The following is a 20,801-nucleotide window of genomic DNA, read 5'->3' on the forward strand; positions in this document are numbered from 1 at the left end:
TATTCTGAATTTTGAATCGTTTTCCCATTGACCCTGAACCAATTTTATATAGCATTTTTAATAAAAAATTAATGAATTGTTCCCAAACACAATTATTAAGTAGTTCAAGTTCGTAAGTAAATGCCACTTGACTGTAAAAATAGACACTGGGGAACAGCGCAGTCAAGTTAATATATACTAATGATTGTTAGTATAAAGAATTAGAACTAGAATGTTAACGAATAAAGTCAGCCCAAAATTTTTAATCAACAAATGAAGAATTGTTTGCATTTCGAGTCCTCTGCAAATCTGCTTAGTGCAGACTCCTTAACACTCTTAGAAAGACACACTCTACTTAACGAAACATTAATATTTAACTTTTTCAACTCTCGGACTCAGTTAATTTAGTATTAAGTTGGGTTTATATTATTAAGCTTTATGGGTTTTTTTGTTTAATTTTTCCCGCTTCACACTGTCGATTGTTGTTAACCATTTTTATTTCTCCATTTTGTTTAATTAAGTAGAAAAGGCTAAGCTGCCTGTACTCTTAACATTACGATATCCTTACCTCACTTGTTAATTCATGATGTTTTTAAGAAATGTGAATAAATTGAAATTGGAAAATTGAACTCTCGGATTCGTGAAATGCATTCAATTCCATAATGGAAAACATGGCTAACATTTTTTAATGTTTCAAAAAAAATGTAACAAGGAATTTGCTTGAAATTTTGTGTTTTCTCTAGAATTACATTGAAAATAATCTCAATCGTAGCTTAAAGCACTTAAGAGGTCATTGAAAACTCGAGGATAAGAGCAGAAAAGTGAAGAAACAGGTGATCGAGAATCTTGGTATTGGCTTTGAGACATAGCAGAGACTCTAAATATCTCCTATGGGTTCACTCAAGATATTTATGGTGGTTGATGTTTTGGGTATGAAACGCATCGATCGAAAAACAAATGGCTGTTTAGCGCTATCTTCCAGAGGGTCAAAAGTTCAATAAGAAACAAAAGAGAGTAATTTTAAATAATTGGTCGAAATAGCAGAGGTTTTGTGCAAAAAATTTATGCATTTTTCAAGCCGCATTTTTATTATTATTTATTTTACAAGTATGTTGCGAATCGCCCTGCAGATTTGTCCACAACATGACAGTTTGAACATTTTTTTATAGGAGACCACTCTTAGAGAATTATAAGACTGTAAGTAACTGTTACAATCATGCTCAATGCGATGGATGCAAACCGATTCATACCCAGGAACAAACTCACATTATGGGATTCCCATTAGCTCGTTCAACTATGCCGGGCCCCTGAAGAAGTCATGGCTTCCAGCGAGTTTTTTTTTTCTGTTCTCGAAACTCCTTCCACTGTCAGCTCCCTGATTCGATTAGAGCCATATTCGCTGAAGAAACTAAAAGGTATCCCGGCCAAGGCCTGATATAATAAATATTGAAAGAACGTTTAACGTTTTCTTGAATGTATTTTCAACAGGACTGGCACGGCTAAAAAAAGACAGGAGTGTGGCACAGTTTCGAAACTTTTAAACATTTTTTTTTTTAAAACAGGTGTAGGACACATTGTTTTTTTTTTTTAATTTTCAGACTTTTGCACATTTGCGTTTTGTGGACATGGAAATGTGAGTGATGGTTTATGATTGTTTTCATTTAGCGGGTTGATTGAACTTTTGTTTTAGAGACGGTCCATTTCAGATGGCCGGAATATTGAAATTAAAACAACGAACCAAGCCTATTTTTACGGCGAAACGAGCATTTCTGGCGAAAAATAGGGAAAAGCAAACAAATGTTTTCTAACAAAATCACACAATTACTCGGAATAGTGGCGCTGGTGCGTTAAAAAATATATATGTATGTATATATTCTCAAGTATTTGTTGGAAATGGAACCATGATAGACGTGATCAACCGAACAACTTGCTTTTAATACTAAGAAATCAAAGACATTCCAGCACCTGCTGCTGCTTAGCCTTCCAACTCCATTCAGTTCGGCCTGAATGGCTCCACAAAGAGTATTAAATAATGGAATATATATGGAGTATATGTATATAAAAAAAAGAGCACAGTAGGCACTGAACATGAAACATGGTGCAATATATTATAACAACAATAAAGTGCCAGGGGAATTTTTGCTCAGTTTAACACAATTTGGAGGCGAATGTGAGTCGACTGAATGAAAATCGATTTCTTACAATATTTTTTTATACTACCATACTATAAGTATATGTATGTAAGTATGTAATTGGGCATATAAGTTGGTAAGTAAGCCGAGCGCACAGCAGGGCCATGGCATGGCCAGAAACAAATTATTAAGTAATTGAGGGGGACAGAGAGCACAAGACCGAAAGTAGAAAAAAGAAAAAAAAAAAAATACTACTACTACTCATATATTTTCAGTCTCACGAGAGAATGGATGCAGCCACTAATTTCGTGTCAAAGTCAAGGCCCTCGGGCACAATAATCGTATATAGCCAAACAGCCAGCCATATACACATTATGGCTTGTGCCATGCCATGCCAGCCATGACAGCCGAGCCAAGCCAAGACAAGCCATGCCATGCCATGCCATGCCATGGCTATATAGTCATATCTAAGTGGTGACGTTACAATAATACAATTCAATTTATTTATTGCAGCCATGTGGGCCAGTAATCACGACAAAGTTTCAACTCTCCATTCCAATATAGAATGAGTAATAAGACAATGGGATGGATGGATGGATGGATGGACGGATGGAACTGCCTGAGCCATATTTTATGAGCAGTTGTGCTTTGTATACATCTACATACAATATCTATATCTATATATGCTCTGTATAGTATAAGTAAGTATATACGAGTATATGCATATGTTTGCAGATTGTAGCAATGAAATTATTATGTGTACTATTTGTGTTCTCCTCCTCTTTGCGATGCGTATTTCCTATATGTTGTTGTTTTCGGCTGCTTTTTTTTTCTCCTCATTTTTTCCGTTGTATCTCTGCAGATGCTTGAGATTAAAATAAACTTCCCAATGGCCCAACAGAATGCGCACGTTGTTTATTTTTATAGATTGACTCGATGGCAGCAGCTAGACTCGCCCCCGCCCTGGCGACACGTGGACAGTGCGACGTCATAGTTTCTCAACCGTGCCCGTGCGCGCTCAGTACGGCAGCGGCAGCGGCGGCGGCGGCGGCAGTAGCAGCAGATTGCGGTCCGGATCATGGACCAAAAGCAATTAGTGCTGAATAGTACTGATTTGTTAATAGTATAGTAAATGCTTATACTATATAAACGCAAACGTACATACATACAAGTATATGCTGATGCATACAGCAGGGTGACCATATTCAGAATTTCAATAATAACTGCTTGCCTATTTCTAAGAATTTCTAATCCTCAAGCTTTGAGTTTGACTCCACAAATCATTGTATAGATGCATTCTTAATTGGCAGGATGAGACAAGTTAGCCAACTTTTCGCTTCTTTTTAACATCATAACTGAACGTTTAACTAAAATAAACTTTGTTGTTACAATCACGCTTATGGCAGCTATATATTATAGTTACCTAATTTTAAAACAAAACTTTAGATTATAAGAAGGCATTATTAGAAACGCATAACTACCATTTAATCTAAAGGTATCTTCATGAACACACAAGTATTAATGATGATTTTTTGATAAAAGTTAAAATATCCTGAATATCATGAATTTATTGAATTAATCTTCGTAAACAATAAAGTTCACCTTCTAGAGGTGAATTCTTCACCGATCAGTGCAGCTATACAAAATAGTGAGGCAATATGTGGTTTATAATAAACTTGATCTGCCTATAGATCTGACAAGTCTACACATAAAATTTGGTGCCAAAAGTTGTCATGGTTAAAAAGTTCTCGGTGTTCATGCTGTTCATGGACGAACAGATGGAAAGACGGTTGGAGGAACAATTCTTTTTTGATTCCTATAACATGAAGTTCCATACATTTGATTGAGGGCAGTTTATAAAATGACTCGAGTATAGCCCTGCTAAGTGATGTAATGGAAACCAAATCTTGGCTTTCTGTGCATTGATTTAACTTAGAATTCAAGATGCATTTGATAATATAAAATATAATATTTATAATATAATATTTATAATATACTAATCGAGCACAAGTTTGAGAATACATTTCGTCTCTGTTCATTATGATGTTTTTTTTTTGGGAAGTTCATAGTTGTCCAAAATAAGTATACGAGTCTAAAGAAAGCCCAGACTTGTTGGAACTCAGATCTTAAAATTTATTATTATATTTGCACAGAAAATTCTGAATTTGTGAATAGGTTATTGGTAAGAAAATGTATATAGAAAGCATACTAATAATTTAAATAATATTATACTTATTTATATCATATGGATGGATCGAAGAAATGAGCGTCAAGTTATCTTGGATCCTAGAATAAGTATTTGCGTGAATTGCCAAATTTTTTTGTAACTATAAAAAATATACAAAAAAATATTGTTGTGATCTGAAAAGCTGTTATGATTGGTATTACTCTGATATAATTTAACAGCAATTTTTGGCCAGAGAATGCTTTTAGAAAACTGCGGCGATGAATACTTAATTGACTTAGCCCCATAATAATGGATTCCACGCTGAGATAATGGTAATCAAATATCTTGCAAATTTATGTATTTTCAAATAAGTTCTTGGACACAAAATGTGTCTAGAAATCGAGCGAACTTTTAATATAAATACTTAAGTATACTATAATTCAACATTTTAGCCCCATCTAATAGTGTTTGTTACCCAGAGATGATGGATCTCACGCAGCTCTAAGTATACATATTTGACTTTTGACTTTAAATTAGTACGAGTATGTGGGTCACTCTGGTCACCCTGAGATAAGTATCAGTGTGTGTGTGTGATTGAATGGGAATGGGAATGCTTTGATTGGCTTGACTTACCAGAGCGGGTCGCTCATTGGCATAAGAAAGTTTACGCGAATTTCTCAATGTTTCCTGCCATAATGAATTACGGCGGGCTGCTGTTGATGTTGGCGTTGACGTTGATGTTGATGGTGCCACAGGGGCCACTGGGGCTGCTGCGCCGTTTGTGGCGCCACCAACACTGCACGTACGCAGCATGCATGGCTGCTGTGATTGTTGCAACCGTTGGAGTTGAAATTGAAGTTGCTGTTGTTGTTGCTGCTGCTGCTGCTGCTGTTGAATATTATATGCTGATAATAGCGATGGTGCTGTCGCCACTGAGGGGCACTTTTGATAGAGATTGCCTTTCGTTTCGGCTTCCATGCTGGAGGCAGGAGACATGCTTTTCGCAAACACACTGTGCACTCGATGGCAAATATTTATATATTACGTATACGCACGTTGTTTATTTACGAGTATGTGCTATGCGTTTTTAATTTGCTTTTTGATTATTTTGTTGTTGTTTGTATTTGCCAAAATGCATGCGAATGCGAACAAACTAATTGCAACTTTTATGGCACATGGAACTTATTTGTTCTTTTGATATCGTTGTTGTAGTTATTGTTGTTGTTGGTAGCGCTATGGCATTGCCAAAGACTTTTGTATATTGGATTTGAACGCATGTGTTTGCACAAATTTTTAATAAAATGCTTTGCACTTGCACTGTGCACACAGAAAACAGCAACAAAAACAAAAAAAAAGGATGAAAAAACAGTAATAAAATTGTTAGGAAAATCAACAAAAATTTTATTGAAATGCTCTTTCAATGTTTAGAAATTTGGCCATATGCAGCACACACACACACGCACACACTCACACCACATTTTGGTAAACACAACAACTGCAAAAGCAACAACACATTACACAAATTTGTAATAAGCTTCGTTTTTTTTTTTTCTTACTTTCATTCACCAAATGTGTGTAGTGTGTGGTGTGTCGGTGCTTGTGCGTGTATATGCGTGCACATTATAATTAAGTTAGGTATTTTATTTATAATTCAATTTTCGGAAAATAAAAAAAAAAGGGAAAACGCTTTTTCCAACAGCCAACACGCGTCTGCCGCAATCAACTGATGATGTGCGTTTGCATGCCGCGCGAATGGCCCGAATGGAAACGTCTGAGAGAGACATCCGCCAACAGCAGGGCCTGCGACCATTAAAACAACACACACAACAACAACAACAACATCAACAGCAACAACATCAACAGCAACAGCAACAACAACAACAGAAGCAACAGAAACGACAGCGACCAGAACATGGAGACTAATGCTCATGCCAACACCTGATCGTCGACGTCATCAATGCTAATCTGTGTGTGTGTGTGTGAGTGTGGAGCCACTTCTCTTCGCATCATTGGACAATTTCTTGTTTTTGTTTTTGCTCCAATTTACATTTCTTTTCAGCTCTATTCTGTTCTGTTGCGTTCTATTCTGTTTTGTTTCTGCTCAGCGCTCTCTGCGCATTTTTAAATGTTCCGCTCTTTTGCAGATTCAATGAGGCCCCTCTAATCGCATGCCAAAGATTTTATGGTCCCTGCGCCCGGGGAAAACAAAATTCTGCTCTGGTCTGCTCTGCTCGCAGCACAGCGTCCATCACACTCGTATTCCTCCATAAGCACTATAATTGTCTTATCGCAGTCAGCAGCTAGGTTCATATTTTTTTTGAATTACGAGTCCATTTTCAATAAACTTATTCAATTGTTAGAACTAATGCGCCCAAAGGATCAACATTTCGTCAACATTTCTGCATTTTATTGATGAACTTCTTAAATGAATGTTCGTATGCACCACGAGCGATATAAAATAAGTTGACATTATTTATAATCCTGAAAACTGTTGAAGCCTGTTCCCGTTTTAGTTTGATTACAATTGCCAATAAAAGACGGGGGTGTGTTAAGAATTACCCGACCAGATATATAGATCGCCAATGTTAACTTTAAACGAAAATCTTCGACTTAAATGTGATGTTTAATGAACGTTCTTTTGGAAAAGGTTCTTCATTCTTCATACACATAAAAATTGAAGGTATGCATGTATGTTTCCTACAGACTCCGAAAACGCTCAAACGAATTTAGTCAAATTTTGTGGCAATATTTCAAATAGTCAGCAGGCTGATCCTGTGAAGTTTCGTGGCGATTAGACAAACCACATTTTTTTTTTATTTTTTCTAATTTTTTTTAAAAATGTTAATTTCCCCTATAAATTACTCCATGAATAGATTTTTTCGATTTTCCTTAAATTTTTGTTTTGTTTTTTTTTTTCAATATGAAAATAATCAATTCAGTTTACAGCGGACCAATAAGAATAAGACCATCCAATATATATAGTATATAATTCAAATATATATAAAACACAATTAATTCCAATTGATTTGAGAGATGAAATCAAGGCCTCATTTGGCGAAAAGAAAGTGTTGTATTATGTCGGATTATTTATTTTTTCTACACTTTAACAAGAAAGGAATGCTAAAGTCGAGCAGGCTCAACTCTTAAATACCCTGTACCACCCCACAAAAAAGTAATTAAATTAATTTAATTAAATTAATTAATTAATTTAATTTAATTAATTAATTTAATTAATTAATTTAATTAATTAATTTAATTAATTAACTAAATTAATTTAATTAATTAACTAAATATTCCATGCATGCATAGATACATTTACATTTACATCAGAATCGTGCCTTATGCGTGTTTGTGTACTTGTACATATGTATGTATGTGTGCATTGGGCCTGGTTATATGGCTATAACTTTCTTTCCGATCATTCTATCATAATGAAACTTGGTATACGGATATACAATTACTAACTGGATGTGTCTACCAAATTTTAGTTCAAAATTCCAAGAATTACGGGAGTTATAGAAAATCGTTAATAGGGGGGGAGTGGAGGGGTGGATCAGAAAAAATGAACAAACTCGTCCTTTCTCGGTCTCAGGAGAATCTGTATACCAAGTTTGGTTATTCTAGCTCTTATACTTTCGGAGATCCTTGCGTTCATACAGACAGACAGACAGACAGACAGACGGACAGACGGACAGACGGACAGACGGACAGACGGACATGGCTATATCGACTCGGCTTGTCATGCTGATCAAGAATATATATACTTTGTGGGGTCTACCAAGCCTCCTTCTGTGTGTTCCATGTGCACTCGCACAAAACTAATATACCCTTGTACCCTTTGGGTACAGGGTATAAAAATTGGCTCAGTGGGTGGCCTTTAGTGAAAATGTGGATTCTACGATTAAGAGCGATTTTTTTTGGCGATCTCGACATATGTACATATGCATAAACAGAATATTGAAGCTAAGAAATGAATATTGAGGTAAAAGGCGACTCCGTAAGGAAGTAAATAAATTGTATGCCAAATTTTTGGTGTTGTTGTTCTGGGATAATCAAAATAGTTTTCAGCAAACTAGCTGTCAACTGCAAGAAAACCTGAAAAAGTATTTCTATTCAAAAAATTGTATCACTCTTAATATTCCGAACCAATCACTTAAATACAACAAATACATATGTATTACATAAGCCACATTTACATTTGTGTATATTTACTATATTTGGTTTTCAATCATTTTTGTGTAGCTATTTGAAATTATGAATGTTGCAGTGATCGAAATGATCAATAAATTAATATCTTGACACATTTATGGCTTTTAAAACATAAAGCAAAAGAGAATGATTCATTCATTTAGTGCTAGAGATGAGCAATATTGTGAATATGTTATTATTCCTTGATCACAAAAGTATTTATGAATCATAGTGACACTTACAATGTCGCTGTTAGGAATACTTGACACTGCAGTGTCACTGCCATCGATCATAAGACAAATATTTACACTCTTAGCGCAATATTTCAAGAATTATAAGTAACAAGTTTTGAGTTATATCAATATTGAGACTCACATGGCAAATGGGACTAAAGAAAAAGTACGGCTTAGAAAGGCTGAGCTATAAAGAGCGATCTTGAGATAATGAAATGAGAATAACGGCTAATATGATTTAATTTAATGTAAAAATTAAACTTTTGACCATATTGGTGACCGATATTCGTCTACAATACAATTAAACAAATTCCTTGAATTAATTTTTTTCAGGCACTCCAAAAGACTTGTGGATATCTTCATTTACTCAGATCTATAAAAGATAGCAATAATTCAGTTTGATCACTGATCGATTTAGTTTAATATTCGATAAGTAAATAGTTCAAAGGCCTGTATTTAAATCAATTTCGATTGCATTTCTTTTTTAGAATCGGTCCGGCATGCATAAACACTGTAATACAGTTTTTATATTATTTTCCAAAATACAGATTCTATTAAATTTGTTCGAAATGGAATCTAAAATACAGGCCTAGTGATTATTTTCATAATATAAGTTTATACTCGCGCATAATCAGCAATTTAGCATCTGTGAAATAAATGATATATTTTTTGCAACTCGACCTTGATAAACACTTTCTGTTGATAATTCAGATTATGTAGATAGCACCTTAAAGATATGCTTGCTTGTTAATCAGACACATACGAGATGCAACACTTTGAATAAAGCGGAACGTTATAATATCTTATAATTAAAAATATATTTATATGAGGATTCAGATATAGTATTAGCTTGTTTGTTAATCAGATATGTAAGAGATATAAAACGAAGTGTGAGTGTAGACCATGCTCATTCAGAATTCACGCTGGCAACACTTTGAATGGTGGTTGCGCGTAACGGTACCAAGGAGTTGATTATCGATATATTAATTCTTATAATTAAAAATATATGTACACACTCACAACATACAAATGTTTGTATGTACACAATTGCATATTAAATGCAACCCGATTAGGCAGGTCTGCAACATTCTTATATTATTTTTGTACATATGTATGTGTGTACTTAAGTACTATTAATAAATAAGTATTGCAGTGAGGCATACAATGCTGAGTGCAGACTATTTTCAGTAAAAACAAGTGCATTATACTAATAAGCATACAATGACAAATGCGATTATGTAACCCCAATAAAAGAAACATACATAAATCAAGCCTATGTATGTATGTATATATGTACGCTCTAGACAGTTCAATGTGCATATGTATGTAGGCTTACCTTTGGGTATGCAATAACTGTATAGCATAAATCCCATACATATGTATATATAATGTATGTATGTATGTGTAGACGACGACAATATAATTACGGGCATGTCTACTGAATATTTTCGCAAAACTAACGAGCAGTTATGTAAGAGCGAGAAAGTTTCTATGTGTGTGGGTGTGTGCCAACAACAACTACTTGCTAGAAGCATCCAAAAAATATCCACACATACAATACATGTGTGTATGTTGTATGTATTTATGGGCTTTTTTTATGTATTTATGTTTGTATGTATTTGTTGTGTGATGGAGCTAGCTGGGCAGCCAATGATGCACTACAAGTTTGGTTTTTTGGCGTGAATTTGAAAAGTGGCAGAATGTGTGAGCGAGCTGTAACGGTAATGGTAACGGCACATTTACCGTTAGCTCTAGCATTAACCGTAACGGATGTTGTAGTTGATTGTAGAAGTGCAGCAATACAGCACTACACAGGCAACGAGCTCTCGCATAACGAACGTAACTAAGAAGGTAACAGACTCAACAACAACAACAACAACAACAAAATAAACATAATACTCTATTATTTGTGGGCATGAGCATTGTTACTATTTTGTTTTTGTTGCTGTTTTCTTTTTTTCGGTGTGGCATTCTTGTGAATTTCGCATCTCATTTGCGTTTTTTCGTACTCTTGAGTTGCAAACGGATGAGGATGCTTAAGTATTTGTTCAAAAAAAAAAAAAAAAAAAAAAAAAAAAAACTATTAGTATTGGTTTTCAATGCTATTGTTGTTATTGTTATTGGTGCCATAAACGAACGAATTGAAATTGAACTTGTATTATTTTGTTGTTATTTTTTTGGTTGCTATTATTGTATTGTATTTGAACTAAGTAAGAACTTGCTGTTGTTGTATGTACAGAACTTATTGTTATATTATTAACGAATTACGTGTGTAGTATGCATAAGCAAAATGCTAATCGGAGCAGGGGGAGCAGGGGGATTGCCATAGAATTATAATTAGATTTAAATACCATTTTGGAGCATTGTAGCGTTTCGTTAGTGGCCTCTGTGAAGGCCCTTCTAAGTCGCAATTTTCGGCTTTCGGACAATGTACGAGGCATTAGAAGAACGCCCTGAGGACAAATTGTTTAGGCGAGTGATTAGTAGAGAATAAGTATAACTTAAGATTAGTTTTTGTAGCTGTAGTATAAGATGTATGTATGTTATTTTTGTTGTTTTTGGAGGTGTGTGTGTAGGAGTATACGAATGTATTGATTGGAGAGGCTCTACTACTCATTAAGTCAGTCGACGTTATTCAAATTCACATTATTAATTATTAATTACACAAACTAGGGGACTACAAATTTTACACAATAGTTGTATGATCGTTTCAATATACTACTGGTTTGTTGTATGCATGTGCCTTACAAAAGGGTAGTAGTGTAAAAAAAACTAAAAATATACATAGATGTATATTCACAGAAACTGAAATTGATTAGTTTTTCTGAAATAGCCCATGATATTTATTTATAAGCTGTTTTGTTTTTAATTCACGCTGATTATTGAATTAAAAATATAGAAACATAAAATTATGAAGTCACCAATCCTAGTTCATATCCAAAGACTCATGTTTATTTCAATTAACTTGTTATCCCTTTTATATTCCCATTATCTCTATCTTGCTAGAATAGCGCCGATTTGGAAACTATCAATAAAGTGGTTATTAAGGGAACTCAATAGAAAACATATAAAAGCTTTTATAGAACAAATGTTATGTGTTTTTCAGGGTACTTTAAATTCTAAAACTTAACTTATTAACAGAAAAAGCATCCGTTTTGGATAAAAATATTCTATGTTAAATATAAATTTAAAAAAAAAATTGGGGAAAGATTTTTTGCTAAAATTTGTTGTGTGTGTTTCTGTGCCGTTTAATTTTTAAAAGTGTCTAGAATTGTTGCAAAAATTGGCGCAGTCTCTCTCTGTCTCGTGGCAGTCTAAATTCTTCGGCACACCAAAGTTGTAGAAAAAAAATGTAAATTAACTTCAAAGTGTAAAGAGTTCTTGAAAAAATAATTCAAAAATACTAAGTACAGTTGCAAGTCAATAAAATAGTATAAGAAATGTATACTCAACTTATACATACATAAGCATTAAAAGTAAACATAGTTATGAAAAGCAACACATATCACTCATACGTCAAGTGGGCCAAGGTTTAAACTACTATAAGTTTATGAAGATAATGGGTATTACGAATAGATAATACAATTATGTAAATCAGAACTAAAGTACTTTTACTTCCTATTCACTTTTTTTTGTATCCGAGTTCAAAGTCGTTGAAAGCTTAAATGTTAAACATAATGAATATACTTATAAATATATTCACTCTTTGATTCATAGTTCAAAGTCATTAAAAGCTTAAATGTTACACACATAATGACGAACAATTATTGAGTCGTGCGTGAAAATAAATTGCATTGGAAATAGTGTTTCAAATTGAAATGCCAGCGAAAGGTTAAACATATCGAAGGACATTGCGTAGGCATATGTTGCCAACCAACTAAAGCTGTTAAGGATATTTGAGAGATTGAGATTACAACAAAAATGAATGAATGCATACGAATATATGTCCTTAGTTGCTTTGTTCTTTAAAATGGCAAATGCCAACTGACAAATATGTATATAGCTTTTTTTATGCACACTGAGCTCAATAGATGGCGACAGTGACACTGCGTGTGCAGGGACCTTTTTCAAATATTTTCCGCCAAAAGCTCTCTCCCATGCAAGAGACACTTTTCACAGCTGTGCAAGCTTGATTATTGCTGCCATATGTTTTGAACAACTGGGAAACCGATTGTTAGGCATTTTTAAATGCGCTTTAGATATATTGTAACAAATGCAATTGAAAGTTTAGTTAAATGTTGCATAATTAAGCGAAAAGCTTTCGAAACAGCACACAATACAAAGTTGAATCCAGTGGAGCTTTTGGGCGAAAGCTTGCAGGTGCGTAAGCTTTACGAGTTTCCTTTTATAATGAATTCATGTATTAGTATATATGTATATATGTATGTATGTATAGATACAGATATTGTACATATATATGTATATATGCAACCTCGCATTTAACACGGTTCACTGAGGCAAACAAGAGAGCTGGTGCTGGTGCTGGTGCTAGTGCTGGTGTTGAAATTTTGAAATTCAGCCCCCAAAGGAGACATTAAATATTTTTTGAACGAATTCATAACGAATGCAAACGAATGCACTACGACGACCTTGACTGGTGGTCTATAGTCCACTAAAGGGCAACCATCTCTGGCCATCTCTGCTCTCCTTAGCTGTGCCCCTAAATACATACGTACAGTCCTCCCAGGCCTCAACCACTTTCTTTGGTTACTGTGCGCACGTTTTTAGTTCCCATTCCAGCTATTTTATTTTTCTATGTTAAACAATGACGAAACTCGGCTATTGGTTTCACTCCAACACTACTACTGCCGCTGTCCTCAGCAGGCGCCCATCAAACTAATTGTTGCCTGTTTAGCTGCTATTGAGTGAGTGTCGTGTTGCCCGTTTGTCCAGACACCCCCATCTGCAATTATCTATTGGGACTTGTGTCGTTGTGTCAACAAGAAAGGCAAAATTGAAACGAAAAAAAAAAAAAAAAAAAACAAAAAAAAAAATGGGGAAAAAAATAGAATAGAGCGGTAAAAAATAGAAAAGCAGAGAAGGGAAAACAAAAAATTCGAAACGCGACAGCAAATGTCAAAGAGTGAAAACATTCATCAATCATGGTAAGGTCATTTCCAGCGTGAAGAAAATGTTTTCATTATTGGCCAGCGCGCCTGACAATGCCAATTGCAAAAGGGCAGACATTACAAGAACACCACCACCTCCATTCCACGCCAAAGTTATGGATTATGGATGGGACCGGGGCATGGGCGTGGGCATGGACGTGGGTATGGTTAGAGGGGGGTCGTGCTGATTGAGTGTAAACGCTTCAAATACAAGTATATATACTTGTATGTATAAAAGTTTGACAGACGAATAATTTACAATTGAAAAGTGCTGGAGTAGAGCGACTACTACTCGTACATTAATAATCAATTCTATGGGTTACCGGCCAGGCCAGGCCAGGCCACGCGACCCTGAATTTGGGGCACGTTTTTCATTTTATTTTATTATGCCAAGCGACAATTTTGTTTTTTTTTTTTTTTTTTTTTGTTATACGCCATAAGCTAAGTGAGCGCTAAGTGGACACAATATAATTAACCCCACTCTATCATTTTTTCGCTGCCAATAAGGTTTGCCCTTTTCATATGCTCTACCCACACACATACTCGTACTATACTACATATATACATATATATTGTGCATATACATGCATATATAGTAGGTACATACATATGTATGTATGTATGTATGTATGTCGAGATCGTGTGTACACATAAATTTGAGTGGTGCGTTGAAAAGTCTGCCAACCCTAACTACTCGTAACAGACACGGGAGGAGGGCACTAAAGCGCCGGGAGCTCGAAGCTTGCAGCTCAGCGAGTAAACAAAATTTAAATTATGCCCAAAACGTACAAGAAAACTGAATATTAAAAAGTGGAAAATGGGAAGAAGAAGATGACAATGACATGATGAGGAAGACAACGAAAGAAACGAATATACATGCATACATATGTACATATGCATGCATGTATATACATAAATACATATGTATATATAATTGTTCGGCCAAAGGGGCGTATGAGTAATATTGATTTTCACTAATTGGATTTTCAGTGCGAGCAACGAATTATTGTTGTCGGCATTTCTATTTATTGTTGTTATTATTGCTGTCGCCTCGTACTAGACCAGACCAGACCAGCAAGCCCAGCCAGAGCCAGCCACAACCAAAATTTAAGGAAAACAAATTAAAACACACACAATAGATTAAGTAACAACAATTTTATGTGCAGTCAACAACAAATTGAAATGAAAACATTAATTGAAACGGCAACAATAACTGAAGCTTTAATATCACTCTGGCGACATTCCACCTCCACAATTCCCACACTCCACCCTTCAACTGTTCCGTTCTCTAACCACGCTCCAGTAAAGATGCCCCCGAGATTGCAAATAATTTGCATTCAACTTAAGCTAAGGACTAGAGCTGTGCACGTGACATTAAAAAACAGGAGCACGTCACGCTTACAAAACATAATCACTCTAAATATTTATTTATTCCGTTTTCCGGCATTATATCTAGCGATGCAACGTAAAATGTTTGTTCGCATTGCTGAAAAAAAATGTCACCCCATTAAATGATGTTGCCAATTTTTGTCTCTCAATCAGATATGGTCAGATATGCAAATAATTTGCACAGAAATTTTCACTAATATAAGGATTTCATGTTTCTTCAATTAAACCGAATATTTATTGCATTTTCTATTGTTTTTTTTAACATCATTAACTATAGTTATCTTCTTATATAAATTCGTAATATAGCTAATAAAAGGGGTGTATTACTTAGAAATTCGCCGACCTATACAAAAATATTAATAGTTTCCTTCAAAAGCATCTTTGCTTGTTACTTTTCAGAGAATTGTAAAATAATATAAATACTGCTTTTATTTAATATTATCATTATAATCATTCTTAGAAGTGTATCAAAATTTTTCTTTAGTTTTTGACTTTTTCTTTATTTAATGCTACAAGTAGTCGATAGCTTCTCAAACTCAGTAAAAGATTTTCTTTACACTAAGTAGTTACTAAAATGATTGGAAAAGTTGAGTTAATTTAAGATTTTCTCTATTTTTTAATACTTTTTTACTTTTTATCAGATATTGCTATTAGTCTAATCCAAGGACCATTTTTTTAAAGCGAAAAAATCACTCTTTATTCCACTTCTTTTGAGTTATACTTTACAACTAAACCAATAATAATTATTTTTAAGTCAACAAACAAATAAAATTTGAAGAAGAATCATTATTTTGAGTGTTTTTTTTTTTACTTTAAAGTAATGACTTTTAATATAACTCAAAATGAATCTTTATATTGTAAGAGAACGAATGCAATTTTTTTTAAAAAAAAAAAGGGCACTATTTTGTTGTTTGAAATATTTTTTAATATAAACTCTTCAGTTTAATTTATTTTAAACATATTTCCGTAGAGGAAAATACATTACATGGTTTTTTGCTCCAAAATAAAAACCAGAAAAATTTACAGGTTAAAAAGATAATTAAAATAAAATTGATACTAATTAAAACACGGGCAGTGTACGATTTCAATAAACGACAAATTGGAAATTGTTTGGCCCTGTAAGTAGGTCTTAGATATGGCCAACATATAAATAACGCTACATATTAATACAAACGAACTTTTTATAATAAGTACTATATGTGTGTCAAAAAGATAGTATATCAACTAAAAAAAAATATTTGCACTGTATTTAGAGACAGAACAGACACCTTTAAATAAGTAGCCCTTCGTATGGCTTTTTTTTCTAATTTCAATGCGGTTTTTTCCATTAGATAGAAAAGGCAAAATAAAAATATACGCGTTTTTTTGGTTTTTTGAAATTTTGTGATTTTTTGTGTAGTTTTCTTACATTAAAGGTGTTTTTCAAAAAATTACTTTTATTTAATTAAATTTTCAATTTAAAAAAAAAATTATTAATTTTATTAAAGCTTAATGCGACCCCACATTTATCGCATTTTTACTTTATGTATTAAAAAAAATTTAATACAGAAATTTGCTTGCATCCCTCGAATCAAAAAAGTGATCATAATTTTAATTCCCTAGCTTATTTCAGTGTAAGCAAATCAAATACACTTAAAGTACCATGAAAGAACAAAATCAAGTAGAAACTTTGCAAATTTCGCGCATACATTGTAAGATAATTGAGTTTAAGCGGTATTTTGCAGATAGACATACGAAGGGTTAAAATAAAAAGCCATAAAAACGAGCTAAGCCTTGGATTTCCATTGCTTACTCTTTTAATGCCAATTGTAATTTAAAAAAAAAAAAATAAAAAAAACTATTGAAATAATTACAGTCTGTTGTTTAGTCAACTAATTTCGTGTATTCTGTAGCTTTGTAAAGTCACGGCCTCCTTTGACCTTTACAATCACGCACGCACGCGAGCACGCACAGCTCTAGTGGAGGCCACATACATGGCCTGCTCATAAACTGAAACAGCCCAGCCCGTACTTTCGTTCTTTTTAACTCTCTAACTGACTGACTGACTGACTGACTGACTGACTGAGTGAGTGACTGCCTGACTGACTTACTTATGTGCTTATGCAAATGCAAATGAGTCTAGGCACATAATTGCTCTTCTTGCCGAGCTATGTATGTGGGTGTGGGTGTGGGTGTGAGTGTGGGTGTGTGGATGCGGGTCTGTATAGTTGCAGGTGTGTATGTATAGGTGTGCATGTATTTACATTTATTATGCGCAAATGACAAATATATAACATATGTATACATTTATATACATACGGGCTGGACGAGTACACGACGATTAGACAGGTGGGGAGGAGACAAGAGTTGACCAAAAAGTTGGACTGATTGGGCCAACACACTAAGTAGGCCAGAAGGAGAATAAAGTTATGTAAACTGTTGGTTGGGTCGCTTTCATTTATAATCAGCTGGAGTTGCTAAGTTCATGTTTGGTTGACAATTGGTGGTCACTAGTAGCTGGTAACTGGTAGCTGGTAGCTGGTCTCTGGGTGTGGGTGTTTTGGATGCCAATGGCGCTACTCACCTGCTTGAAGGGCCGCATGCCGCCGTTGATCCTGAGGGAATCGGCCGCAATGCCCGCAATGCCATCTGTGGTGCTTTCGCGCAGCTGCTTGAGCGATACATTGGGAACAGTGTGCGAGTGGCCGCACGAGCTGTGGCCGCCACAGCAGATGGCAGTGGTGCTCGATTCCGGCTGGGAGCTCTGGCGTATGATGCGCGATCCGTTTGTGGGTGATGATGTGATCAGTACGGGTGGCACCTGCTGCTGTTGACTGTACTGCTGATGCAGTGAATGGTGCGAATGCGGCTGCTGCTGCTGCTGATGCTGCTGCTGTTGCAGATGTGGGTGTAACTGATGCTGCTGGAGGGCGGAATTTGATATGCATATGGCCATCGAGCCGCTCAGGTTACCCTGTTGGAAGGCACTTTTGACGCTGTCGCGCGACGCCGATCGATCGATTTGACCGGCCGTCGATATCGGCGTTGTGGAAGCACGGCGACTACAATTCCGACATGCTCGACAACGACTGGGCGCACTTGGTGGTATGCTGGATGATAGATTCTGATATGATGAGGTGCCCAGATTTGGGTGACTGCCAGGCATATGATGTGTAACCTCGTGTTGTGGTTGCGGCTTCAGATTTAAATTCATTATTGATATGGTCGGTTGTTGTTGCTGTTGTTGTTGCTGTTGCTGCTGTGGCTGCTGCGACTGCGACTGCGGCTGATCCTGATTTTTGTTGGTCATGTTGCCTGCCACAGAGGCAGACGCTGATATTGTTGTGGTCGTTGATGTGTTTTGTGTTAGTTCTTGGTCCTCTTCGTGTACTTCGATATCAGGCACAATGGATGCACGCAGTCCCTGCTCAATATCCTCGTCGTGTCCCCCACCACCGCCGCCGCCGCCACCACCGGCGACACCACCACGCATGCTCTCCTCGGAGCCCATACGCTGATGCTGCGACTGCTGGGGGCTGGTCAAGTATGTGGAAGTTCGATCCTGTCGTATCAGTGTTGGTTTGCCGCCCGACGTGGAAGCCATATTGTTCGCTGTTGGTCCGTTCGCTGAACTATTTTTGACTTGCCGCAATAATGCGGATCTGCCTTTCGATGGGTTTGAAACTAGCAATGAGTCCGTCTCCTCGGAGCTAACATATCCCGAGTTTGCATTATCGTTGAGCTTCTGAATTGACATCTGCAATAGACAAAAATCCAAAATGCATTTCAACTACGCTCCATCAACTGTTTTACATTTAATTTAAATATACAAGTACATCACTATATTAAGATTAATATATTGTAATGGGGAAAGAGAAATTCTTTTTCAAGTGAAATTTCTTATGTGAGGGGCTTGAATGCTGAATCGGCAACCTTTTCTGTGACGAAACCAATTGCACGGCAACAGGCGCACATAAAAAGCAAGTAAACCAGCTGGCAAAATTTAAATTATGAATGTAAATAAACAACAAATGTTTCCAACGGTTTTTCTATCTATTTTTAGTGGGTCTAGACAGGCGTATTTCTAGCGGGTTTTCTGCCCTTTCTCTAGCTACCTTTAATTGTTTTTCTTGCTAGTTTTCAGCGAGTTTCGTATTTTTAAGCCCTTTTCTATCGGTTTCTAGGGGGTTTTCTGCATTTTCACCCTTTTTCTAGCTACTTTTAATTATTTTTCCCGCTAGTTTCTGGCGGGTTTTCTGCCCTTTCGCCCTTTCTCTAGCTACTTTTAATTGTTTTTCTTGCCGGTTTTTAGCGAGTTTCCTATTTTTAAGCCCTTTTCTAGCAGTTCCTAGCTCGATTACCATTTTCTAGCCATTCTTTACAAGCCAAATTTAAATTAGCAAACAATCATTGATAAAATTACAAAGGAACCCCTCACCAATCTTTAATGTGTTTTAATTTGTCAGATACTGGTCCCACTGATTGGGCTTATTATTGTTATTTCTTGATACATAGATCGACCTGTGTGTGAGATAAATTGTGATAAACATGGATACCAATAATTAAAACATTCGATATATTTTACAATGCAACTCAATCACCTGATATTGTGAACAATGTTTATGGCCCCGATACTCAGGTCTCTGCTAATTATTAACTAAACGGAATATAATCGTCTCTGACCTAAATCGAGCAACATAATCCGTAAGCCCAAGAAAATATTAAACTCTTAAGCTTTTTTATTGATCTTCAAAGTGCGGAATGAAAGAACAATTTCTTGAATTGCATAATCTTTTGAATAACTTAGTTAAATGTTTATTTTAATTGATTTACAAAAAACGAAAAAGTTCCAAAATTTATTTAAAAAAAGAAATTTATGTAATATGAATTGGGCAAAAAAAAATAGCAGGGATTTCTTCTTTTTGAATCTTCAGAAAGCGAAGATCAAAAGAATGCTTGAATCGCTATGCGAAATTTATAAAAGATTTCAATGAACAACGTTATTTGTATAATAAATAAAATGACTCGAAATCGTTCACAATTTTTCAATACAAAATCTGAGAAATAGCCTACAACAAGAAGAATTAAAGAGGCTACAAAATAGAGTTGTTTTCAACCAGCTCTACAACTTACTATTTTCAGCATTCTACCATTGAAATAGCATCTTCTATAAATTGTTGCCAAACAATATTTGCAGATTGTTGTTAAAAAAACTAGAACCAAAATAGAGAGCTAACATAAAGTCGAGTTGAAAATAGAGTTCTTTTCGCCAAGAAAACTATCTGCTATGTATCTACGATACTAACTAATTGCTTATTGCAAACTTTATATCCCTTTCATTGTTTTGCTGAAAGACGAAACAAATCGTAATGAGTTTCAGATCCAAGAAACGTGATTAAAAAACGTATCCAACTCTCTAACCATCTGAAAAGAGATGCATGGCCAACGAATCGTAATATCTATTCAAACGCTATCTCAAGTTAAGAGTCCTTTAAGAATGGAAGAAAGTCAATAATATGCTTGAAAGCTCGCCTGGACAATCATTTATAATAAGCTTTTTAAAATGTTCTAAGGCAAGATAGAGCAGGAGACCAATCAGAAAGCTAACACACTCGCACTAACGCAA

General features: G+C 35.3%; 1 protein-coding gene across 9 annotated transcripts in view; it reads right to left on the minus strand.

Annotated features, from left to right (window-relative positions):
• The window catches only part of LOC115629642 (small conductance calcium-activated potassium channel protein), a 113,543-nt gene that overhangs the window by 71,941 nt on the left and 20,801 nt on the right, over window positions 1–20,801 (minus strand). For 4 of the 9 annotated variants that reach the window (XM_030526144.1, XM_030526146.1, XM_030526147.1 and 1 more), the window contains exon 2: window positions 17,760–18,932. In XM_030526144.1, coding sequence (XP_030382004.1) covers window positions 17,760–18,932 — 1,173 coding nt within the window. Of the gene's footprint in view, window positions 1–4,911; window positions 5,011–11,050; window positions 11,153–17,759; window positions 18,933–20,801 lie in introns of those variants that run through there. The other 5 variants (XM_030526149.1, XM_030526150.1, XM_030526153.1 and 2 more) reach the window with 4 other exon arrangements.

The sequence above is a fragment of the Scaptodrosophila lebanonensis genome, unplaced genomic scaffold, assembly GCF_003285725.1.
Source record: "Scaptodrosophila lebanonensis strain 11010-0011.00,11010-0021.00 unplaced genomic scaffold, SlebRS2 tig00000161-arrow-arrow-pilon, whole genome shotgun sequence".
Classification (NCBI taxonomy): domain Eukaryota; kingdom Metazoa; phylum Arthropoda; class Insecta; order Diptera; family Drosophilidae; genus Scaptodrosophila; species Scaptodrosophila lebanonensis.